Here is an 11063-nt window from a genome sequence, read left to right as displayed (position 1 = left end):
CATTATGACATTTCTGACAGTAAGGTGTCACAAAAATTGACACATTTCCAATACGAATTTATTTTTTATGTCAAATATATCGTTTAAACCGTAATTTATTAATTTATTGAATATATAGGATATAATAAGCATTTTAGAATCAGGGAACTTTTTTCTAAAGCCTTTGTTAGAATACAATAGCTATTTATAAGAACAAAGGAAATTTTCTTTTTGTTTTTTCTTTTTTTGAGTGACGTTATCATAAAAAAATTTGTCAAAAGTTACTTTATATGACAAGCATCTTGTGTGCCAAATATTATCCAAAAAGATCGACTAGATCAAAAGTAAAGTAGTTGTACAGGAACCCCCCCCCTAGTTCTGAACCGTCTTTAAAATGAATAGGGTTAAATTAATGTTCTTGAGATGTTCGATATACTCATTTTGCCTTTCGGTTTACTTTAACTCTATTAGCCCCAAGCTTTTTAAATTTGTCTAGCCCCAGAAGGGGATAATCTACCACCCTCAAAAGTTTCAAATCGTTTCAAAAATTTTCCATCCGAGATATACACAAGGAGCTAAGGGGGCTAATAGGCTTTAAATATAGAAAATTGTATAGAAACATAAATGCAGTAGAATTATCTGTAATAAAATGAGTTTTTTAGCATTAATAGCATAAACAATCATCACGCAATACAAATATTTTTGTGTGCTTTATAAATGAAAATTGGTATCAACATTTTCAACTTTTCTTTATTTCCTCCACGTTCTTGAATTTAGTTGAACATTTACATTATTGTTGAGCGTGCATGTAGTGAATAATCAAACAAAATGTTGCAAAACTAAAGCTTAAATAAATGCTAAAATAACATACGAACAAATATTTCTTAAATAATTTTCAATATATTACAGTGAAAATTTAATGTTTCGGACTAAATTTTTAGAAATAGAGTACTCAGTCCATTTGCCTACGGGCCTAGTTGATTTTTTTAAACTTCTTCACTTGTGTTTAGTTGCTGGCGAAGAAAGCAGGCATTTTCTTGTATTTGAAATCTTCCTTGAATTCACACGCAAATTCATCATCATCAACATCTTTACCTTCTTCCACGCTCAATTTCTTGGCTGTTTTGGCGCCCGATGACTTGCCCGCGCGTTTGTTGGCGCGCTTTCTCTTCAAGTGTGGTGAAACATTACGGAGATAAGCCAAAAGGATGGCGATGAATCCGAGATAGAATCCGATTCCGATAAACATTACAACCAATGGGATATATTTGAAAAACATATCTGAGAAGATGCTGATCGGGATCATAGCAAAATGGTAGATACAGTATGGGAGGATGAGCAATTTTCGTCGGGGATAAGAAAGGGCTGAGTCGGAGACTCCAAAGAGAGTTGCAACTGATAGGATAATCGAGATCAGGTTTGCGACGATTGCAACGATGTTCATGATGTAGGCTTTATCGTGGTGTCGCTCACATGCGATCTGGGCATCGGTAGCATTTGGCAGACCAGAATCTTGGTAGTATTGTTTGGAATGTCGGCATGATTTGTGTTCAAATTCTTCTTTTGACCAGGAGAATAAAGCCCATAATTGCAAGGATCCGATAACGATGGTCAGGATCGGTGCACTGAGAGTGAGCACTTTCCGAGCTGAGCAGAAAGAAGACATTTTCACCTGAGAATAAATAAAATCTTAAACGATTATGTTTTATCAGAAAATTATTAAATTTAGGTTTTGTTCAATTTTGAGAGTAAAGTACAAATAAGTTTTTGGGTTTCTTCAAAGTAAGTAAGTTTAAAATATTTTTTCATTTCTTCCATGATGAGATAATAGTGAGGTTAAGTATACCGGGATAATCACGACGACGGACGAAAAATGTAATAGGCTAGTGGAAATACGAAATTTGATTGGTTGAAACTCACTAGCCTGTTAAATTTTCGTTCGTCGTCGTGATTTTACCGATTTACTTAACCTCACTAATAATTGGCAACGTTGTATAAACGTTAAAAGTCATTAGAGAACTTTAGATTGTAAAACGTATTTAAAAGATTTTTGATTTGAAATTTTTTACCTTTCTTCAGTAACCAGTAAAAACATCTAATTGAAAAATCGTGAGGGAAAAACAAGTCGTTTTTCGAAAATATCAAAAATAGCTATTTTGAATAGGAAACACAGAAAAAAATTGAATCGGGAAAAAAATTAAATCAATTGAAACTTATAGGTAAAACTAGTGACAAAATTTTAATTTTGAATTATTTATAATGATTTTCTCAATTTGAATTTCTAACGGTCAGCGTTGCCGTTGTTACATTTGAATTAACAAATTAATGACCACCTGTATAACCCGATAGTTATTATTGAATAGTCAATTTGAATCGCCATCTTTTTATTCATTTTAAAAACGTTAGTTTTCCGTTTTCATGTATGAAAATTAAGACACCTAATACACCTTTTCGATCGTAGTCGCACGGTCAGGTGCGTGTCTCTTTATTATTCAATTTACTCCTCCCCTAAACTTGATTCAATCCTTTTTTACACTTTTTTCTATTGTCTTTAGGTGCGAAAAAAGGACTGGGACGATTTTAGGGTGGTAAAACGGACAAAAAAATTCCCGTGCGGCAATTGGCGGCTACAGTCGAAAAGGTGTATTAAGATACATAATCAAAATCAGCAATTTTCAAATTTATTTCAAATATTATAAAAAATGACGACTGCGACAACAATCCTTTTTACGCTAACATAGGAAATCCTGATACTTATGGTCCTTTTTGAACTGATTTTGGCTCGGAACCTATCCCTTATCAATAATATTTAAGGACCTATCACTTTTCCCCACCAGATATAAACTTTAACGACAAGAAGGCCGAATTGTTTTGAACATTATCCGCTCCTCCAAATTAGGAATATGAAATTTCAAAACAGTCAAAATAGGGTTTTTCCACTCCCCATCTAACAAACTAACTTCTAGAGACTGTATCTTTCAAATCAAAATTGTGGTAGTAGCTAACATGGGAAAGGCTTCGAAGTAATCGTGATTAAGTTACTTTAATCGTAGAAATTTTAGCGAGACTAATTTTAGCGTTTTAGCGAGTTTTCCCTACTTTCGATAAAATAAATCTCGCTAAAACACGCCGAATCGACAGATCGCTAAAATTTATCCGCGCGAAATTTCTGGTTTTATTGCATTGATACGTTTTTATCAATACAAAGGGTTTCAGTGCAGAGAAATGCTAGAAAACAAACTCAGTCAATAATGTACAGTATAAACCCCCGTTCTTAGTAATAAGTTGGAGATTTGATATTCCACAGAAAAGTGCTACCAAGGGGTATTTCGGCTCCCATGTCTTCCGAAGGACTTTTCTGTTTTCCTTGAAATTTAACAAACTTCTTAATCTAAGGTTGAACTACCACTGGTGTAAAAATGAAAGTTATAGCATAAGTAGAAAAAAAGCTCAATTTTTGCAATCGCAAATTTAACCGCTAAAAATCGCGAATTTTGCAACCAAAAATACAATCAAATATAGCGCTTTTGATTCTCTAAAACAAGCAAAAACAATTTCCATAATTATATTTGACTATAAAAAGTTACAGGCATTCTTGTTTCCACTGCCAATTATATCTGGACAGACTTTAGTATTTGAACATAAAGTTATGTTTTAGGTTCTTTAACACTTTTAACAAAGAATTCGTCTTTATAAATTGCTTTTTAATGTCTTTAATCAAATCCTTTAAGAGTGATTAAGAACTTAATTGCAAAAATGACCCTATGAACTTTAAAAAGACGTTAATGATATGTTACATTACCTTTTTTTACAAAAAGTGCTAAGTTTTAATGGGTAATTAACTTTTTTGTTTCGAATTTTTTTTCAAACTCTCTGCAAAGAATTGAACTGTTTTAAATATTTCGGAAAAAGTTTCTAAATTAATGCATCAAAAGTTATGGATGTTTTTCTATGAGAAATTGGGATGAAAAATTGGTCAAAAAGCACTATTTTCAAGATTTTTAGAAGAGTTTTCCGAAAATCTACTTTTAGTTCGGTATAAGATACACCATCTACTGCAAAAAAAATTTCAAAGCTGGAATACTCTTCGTCGCAAAAGTCTTCATTTTCTTCTTCATCAAATATTTTCATTACGATTCTTAAATTTTCAGACTTAAGCTACGGGGACACGGAAACAATTTTTATGCGATTGCAACAAAAACATTTTTTTGTTGCAATCGCATAAATATGTTTCACTGTGTCCCCACATTAAATCTCCTTGATTGGCAACTTTTTTCACTCAAAGTTTTTGTTGCTGAAACAAAAATAAAATTCAAATCGATTTGAATTTTATTTTTGTTTCAGCAACAAAAGTTTCATTCTCATAAATTTTGTTTCACGTTCTGGAACCCATGCGACATGGAAACAAATTTTCATGCGATTGCAACAAAAAAAATTTGTTGCGATTGCATGAAAATTTGTTTCCGTGTCCCCGAAGCTTTATGGATAATTGGTATAACAGAAAATGTATAACATGCCATAGTTTAGTGGGCTACATCAAGTAGAAATTTATATTTTTTACGTGGCAACTATTAAAAATTCACTATGGTCAGAGCCCTAAGTTAAAGATAAAAAATACCGTGCACCGAAAACATGCTCCTTGTAAATTCATTACTAGTCCCCTAAAAAGCCGACCGTGTAGAAAAAATGGACTATTATTTATCATATATTAAGATATTAAGATCATCTTATATCCTTTTACAAGGATATTTCCAGGTAATTTAAGGTTGGTATACCTAATATTATAGGCATGTTTACACAGTACACAGAAAAGCAAGAGGTTGGGTGGTTAAACAAATTAAACGCCGAACAAAGAGAAAGTAAACGTACTTGTCAAGTCACGATGAATAGATAACACTCAAGTCTCAAGATCTAGCCTGTGGTGTGGAGAACACCTAACCTCCAGACCTCGCTCACCTGCGTATTATCGGCTTTTTTATGGCTATTGATAGCGTTTTTTAATAAGAACAAACTATATAAGAACATTAATTAGGCTGCGATTGTCGAAATATTAAGAACAACTTAAGAACATTTTATTTAAGGCTTTGCGGACTCCAAAACACCTGATTTCTTAGGAAAATGGACAAAAATACTCAAAAAATCGCGAAAATAAGAACATTGTAAGAACATTTTCAGGTTTAAAACTCATAAAGTTAAGAACATCCCAAGGCTTCAAAAATTTTGGATGTTCTTATATATACGTCTGAGTAACGTAAATTGAACACCAAGAAACAATAAAAGTTACTGATTATTAGTGAGGGTTCCTCTACTCTAGATTAGAAATTTTCTGTCAATATCGAAATTATAATACCACCATTAAAAGGGGGTAGTCATATGAGAAATTTGAAATGTCATTTTTTAAACTTTTTGTTATATCTTGTGAAGTAGTAAATATTTATCAATGAAACTTTCCACAATTGTAGCACAACTATAAAGGATATGAAAAATTTAAAAAAAATTCTAAAAATAGCAAAGACGGGGGTAATATCGTCCAGGGGGTAAAAGCTATAAAAATATTGTGTCAACCTTTTAAGAAAAGCTAAGAAAGCTATTCAAAAAATTTTTTCTGGTGAAGGTTAGTATTATGAAAGTCTCCAGAATGAGTGGAAAAATTTTTCAAAATTTCAAGCCAGGGGGTCTGGAACCTAAAATTTGTACTTTTTCAGTTTAAAAGCCAAAAAATGATTTGTTTGAAAAACTGCTTCATTCATCCTGAGGCTTACCATAATGGAAAACTACCCTGAAAATTTCAAGTCAATAGCTTTTCTCATTCCTGAGAAAAGGCTGACAAGGTGCGCGAAAACCCCTAAAACGTGTTTTGAGAAAACGGCGCAGAAAGTTGAAAATAGAGGTTTTTCTCAATTTTTCTGCGATACATAGACCGTTTTACAAAATTTTTGCTGTGGTTGACCAAAATGGATTGACACATAACTTTTAATGTTGAAAAGGTACTGGAAATACTAAATTAGTCCAAGTTTTTTGAAAAAAATGGCCTTCCACGTGCTCCGGGAATCTCCAGGTATTTTGCATCAACTCTGCGTACAACGCGTAAACATGGCTTTAAGTCAATAAAAGTGCATTTTCTCATCAAAAAACATATCACCAACAAAATATATCATCCTTGTGCTCTCTCGAATCTGTTTATATCATTTACAGTTGAATTTCAGTGCTGATCTTAGGGAAACGTGTCTTCAGGTTGAACGTCAATCATGCATAGTTTTACTTAATTTTCCAGGATCGCCTCTGGCGCCATGAGTGCCATGACTCATGAAAGACTAGATTTCCACTGGATTTAAGAATCATAATGGATACATCATTGAATGTGTTTGGTTCCTTGCTTCAAACTTTATTCAAAGTCTATAATCCATCACTTTGAAAAGTTTTTTTCGGTGTACAAGTTTTACTGTTCGAAAACATCAGTTCGCAGAATCAAATTGTTGCTTTCACTCAAATTAAAGGCTTCCAAAGCTTTCCCAGATGTGAGAAATGAAATAAAACATTCAATAATATCATAATTCAATCCAAAACAATACATAAGCTCAGTTTCCATGTCAAAAACACAGCTGACTGCCCCCAAAATGTGAATGTTTTTGCAAATACCACTTCCTGCCTAATCTTACTCACAATCAAACCCCTCCCAATAAACTGACACATTTGTTTCGTTGAAAGGCATTGTCTTGTGGTTCCGGTTAGCAGTGGTTACATGTTTCTAGTATATATAATTATATAATATAAAAATTAATAATAACTAGTTTGAGTTATCATTTATATTATGGGTTGGTCGCGTAAGTAGTTGGTCGATGGCCGTGCAATCGTTTCTTGTGTGTCTCTTTTCTTGGCACGTAGTCGGCAAGCATCTGTGTTTTGGCATATCTCGCCGGGAAAAGTTTTGGGCTGATAATCGCGTTGTCGATATTCCGAAATGTTACACGATGTTGGATAGTAAGTTGTTCCTTCCCTAATAGAGAATTTTCTTATAATTGACTTAAAAAATATTTATACGATTAAAATTTTAACCCCTATGGATGAGGACTGATCTTTTGTGATAGTCCTGATGCATCAGGTGAAAAACTCTTGCCCTAAATAGCGAAACAAGGTGTTCTCTGAGGAGCCAAACGTAGAGAACGTGCAAGAGAAAACTGTTGCGCCAAACCGAAGTTCCATCCAAATAAATATAACAAGTTTTATAACTGACAAAAAAAAAATATATATATATATATATAAAATTTCTTCTTTTTTGTGGTCTTGGCGCTTGTTCGATGGTATTGATGACATTCTTTTGTTGCTTTTTGTCCTTTGTCACGTATTGATGTAAACATGAAGAAAGAAAAAATTGGATATAATTGAAATGGTCGCAAATATTTGCTAAGTATGCTAACCAGAGTCGAAAGACCGAGTGATCTACACACGGCTTGTCAGCCCTTTTGAATAGTCCCAGACTCCATGCTTACGCATGCGTAGAAAACATGTTCGCATAGAAACGGAAGGAAAACAATTTCCAACTATCTTCGAACGTCGGAAATTTAATTTCCTGCCTAATCTTACTCACAATCAAACCCCTCCCAATAAACTGACACATTTGTTTCGTTGAAAGGCATTGTCTTGTGGTTCCGAGTGGAAAAAAGAATGGTAGGTGGTAGATAAAGAAAATAAGTAATAATCACAAGCCTAAGGATTTAGAAATACTCATTCTAGTGGCCATACTATCTTTGATATAACCGTCTCTGGCTTTTTCGGATTTCCAACGTCCGTGTTTTGATATCAATCTGTCGCTTACTCCGTTGTTGGCTGCGGCCGAGGCTCCGCCTGATCTCAAACCGTGCAAACCGTACCGAACACCTTCTTCTTTAAAAGGAGTGACAAATTTCAAGAAAATCTCTCTTGCTCTAGAATAACCGAACCCTAAAGTCTTGGAAACTCTGTGGCCTTTTTTGCATTTGAAAATTCTTGGGATTAAATAACATTGTTTGTCCTTTGAAATATCAAGTTCGGCTTTTTGCAAAAATTCTTCAAAGATATTAACTGGGCAGTACTTCGAGTTCAATCTAGCAATTGGAATTTTGTTACCTTCATGATGTTGGTCATTCTTTGACTTTTCTACGATAATTTCTAACCTGTCGGGTTTGATGCGTACGTCTCCGAGTTTCAATTCCAGAATTTCCTCTACTCTCATGAATCCGGTGAAACCTATCGTCGCAAGTACTAAGAATCGAAGATTTGGAATTGTGTGGTCTTCTCTGTATTTGTCGACTAGCTTTCTGATTACTTCTGGTTCTAATGGTTCCATTTTTTCCTTTGGGGTTGCTGTGAGTCTTGAACATCCTTCAAGGACTGACTGTAGGAATGGGTCTTCGGTTGGAGAATTTAATCCTGCCATAATATGAGCCCATCGGATACCGTAGAATGCGGAAATGACTGATCCTTTCGTTGATCTGGTGAGTCTCAGGTGGTTAAGATAAAGAGCGACGTCGAGTGGTTTTGCTGGTATTGCTTGAATTTCTGGTTTTGTTGATGTCCATTCTATCCATTTTTGCCAGGCTTTGGAGTATTTATCGTTTGTTGATTTTGCGTGTGAAGCTTCGAGCACCGTCGTTAGCGAGTATTTGAGGTTGTTAAGTTCTGTGTTCTCAAATGACTGATTCCACCAGGATTTTGTGTCTAAAACGAAAATCTCTAAGGACATGAAAAACTGTTACACAATCTAAAGATGCTCGTATCTTTTAATTCTAGTTAGAAACTCGTATTAAGTTCGATTTGATTTAATGTTCGATGTTACCATACTACGGTACCTAGGTCGTATTTGCCTCTTCATGCTCTCAGCTTTCCATACTACGGAACTTAGGCCTTCTTGCCTCTTTATGCTCTCAGCTTTCCGTACTACGGAACTTAGGCCTTCTTGCCTTTTCATGCTCTCAGCTTTCCATACTACGGAACTTAGGCCTTCTTGCCTTTTCATGCTCTCAGCTTTCCATACTACGGAACTTAGGCCTTCTTGCCTTTACATGCTCTTAGCTTTCCATACTACGGAACTTAGGCCTTCTTGCCTTTACATGCTCTCAGCTTTCCATACTACGAAACTTAGGCCTTATTGCCTTTTCATGCTCTCAGTAATAATTGTTTTTAAACGTTTGTAAGTGTAGCTAGCTTTAAATTTCTCTTATTTTATTTCAGTATACCAATCTAAAAAATACAAATTTTTTACCTCAAGCAGAGTCGCGTTGTCTCTTCTCTTCTACTATTCTGTGTTAGTACAAGTCAAAATAAGTGTCTTACTTATATTTTTTAGTGTTGTCATATTAATTAAAGTCGTAACAAGTGAACGTAAAAGGTAAAAGATAAAAGGGTAGATAAAAGAAAAAAGTTAATCACCGTTTGGTTAATTATAGTATGCAATTGATTCTTAACACGAAACGATAGCTATTAAAAAGATAATTTGCTACGAAAATGAAACTTTTAACGCAATACAATCGAATCTGGTATAACCATGAAAAATGTTACTTTTGTTTGAAATAAAAAATGGTTTTACAATCTTGAAGTCTTTAATAAATGAAGCCATTTGAATTCCATTAGGGAATAATATTGGCCAAAAATAAGCGGATCTCCAGACAGGCACCAAAAGAGTTCCACTAGCCTTGCATAATTTGAGATGTTTTATTGTAGAACCCACAAGAGAAATAGGGGGACATAGCCAATTATTATCTTTGCTCCAATCTTCTGTGAATGCGTTTACGTTTTCTGTCCCTGGGCAATAAAATTTGGAATTGAATCTTTTAAGTTTCGAATTGTTATTATCTGCAAAGCGGTCTATTGTGAAAGGTCCGAAATGACGAGAGATAAATTGAAAACACGAATGATTGACTGACCAATTGTCTGAATCGTTAACGTGAGTGAGATAATCGGCAAGTTCGTTTTCTTCTCGAGGAATCCACTTAGGACTTAAAATGATGTCGTTTTTCGTTGTTAAATGAAAAATATCAAGAGATAGTTGATGCAAATCTGTTTTTGTACTTCCTATAGTTAAAATTCTTGAAGCGTTTTGATTGTCTGTGTTAATCTGTATTGTTTCTCCTGTCAAGAATCGTGAAAAACTTTGAAGCACATATTTTATTGCTAAGAGTTCTCTGTAAGTTGAGCTTGATGATGACTCTAAAGACGAAAAACTCCCTGCGCAAACCTTTCTGTTCAATCTTTCGCATACAAAACCTCCAAAGCCTGAGTCGCTTGCGTCTGAAAAAATCACCTTTGTATGAGCTGGGCTGTGTTTCATAGAATAACCATCGTGGTTTTTAAGATTTTTTGACCAAAATTTAAGTTCGCTTTTTGTGTCTGTGGAAGGCTCGAAAAAATTATACCATGAAATTCTGCTCTCGATGTCGCGGTAGATCCCTCTAGTAAACATTCGCGTGCTTGGTCCTATTGCGGCGTGCATTGAAGAAAGGTGTCCTGCGATATATGATAGTTGTTTGGCGCAGACCAAAGCTTGCGAAAGAGCCGTATTTATCCTTTGTAGTAAACTGTTAACTTTGTTTTTAGGTACAAAAAATTTCATTACTTTTGTGTTGATCACGGTGCCTAACCATTGACCTTCTTGCCGCGGGTTAAAATCGGATTTTTCTAAGTTCAAAACTAAGCCACTGTTCTCTATATCTCTTCTGGCAATATCTGAAGCCTCGCTGGTTTCCTTTTGTGATTTCCCGCTCAGTATGCCATCGTCTAGATAGATTATAGCTTTGATACCTTGACCTCGCCATTTGCTCACGAATGGTCTAAGAACTTTTGTAAAAACATAGCATGCTGTTGACAATCCCATTGGGAGTACTACGAATTGAAAATATCTTGTTGAATTGTCTTTGAATGTCCATTGAAAGCCTAGAAATTTTTGTTGTTCAGGGTGAATGTCGATGTGATAATAACCTGTTTTTAGGTCGAAGGTAGTAAAGAAATCGTTTTTGTTCATAGTTTCTGAAAGTGTGTGCAAGTCTTCGTATTGAAATTTGTGTTTTACGACGTGATCGTTTATGTTCCTCAAGTCGATTACTAGCCTC

At 34.6% G+C, this 11063-nt stretch overlaps 2 protein-coding genes across 2 annotated transcripts; both read right to left on the bottom strand.

Moving 5' to 3' along the window:
* Positions 1 to 614: 614 nt before the first annotated feature.
* LOC136803006 (uncharacterized) lies at positions 615 to 2128 on the bottom strand. The gene is made up of 2 exons (XM_067059754.1): positions 2049 to 2128; positions 615 to 1651 (listed from the first exon to the last, which is right to left on the bottom strand). Exon 2 carries the CDS (start codon positions 1643 to 1645, stop codon positions 986 to 988), a length of 660 nt encoding a protein of 219 aa, XP_066915855.1. The 5' UTR covers positions 1646 to 1651; positions 2049 to 2128; the 3' UTR covers positions 615 to 985.
* A 5550-nt stretch (positions 2129 to 7678) lies between these two features.
* LOC136803062 (integrase/recombinase xerD homolog) lies at positions 7679 to 8701 on the bottom strand. Its single transcript, XM_067059814.1, has one exon. The coding sequence runs from the start codon at positions 8699 to 8701 to the stop codon at positions 7679 to 7681; it is 1023 nt and encodes a 340-aa protein (XP_066915915.1).
* Positions 8702 to 11063: the final 2362 nt, after the last annotated feature.

The sequence above is a fragment of the Clytia hemisphaerica genome, unplaced genomic scaffold, assembly GCF_902728285.1.
Source record: "Clytia hemisphaerica strain Z4C2 unplaced genomic scaffold, Clytia hemisphaerica genome assembly, whole genome shotgun sequence".
NCBI lineage: Eukaryota > Metazoa > Cnidaria > Hydrozoa > Leptothecata > Clytiidae > Clytia > Clytia hemisphaerica.
Note: the sequence above shows the minus strand (reverse complement) of the source record. Positions and strands in the feature narration are given on the sequence as shown.

Coding starts and splice junctions, on each gene's coding strand:
- LOC136803006 (XM_067059754.1), bottom strand. CDS start 1,645: ATGTCTTCTTTCTGCTCAGCTCGGAAAGTGCTCACTCTCAGTGCACCG.
- LOC136803062 (XM_067059814.1), bottom strand. CDS start 8,701: ATGTCCTTAGAGATTTTCGTTTTAGACACAAAATCCTGGTGGAATCAG.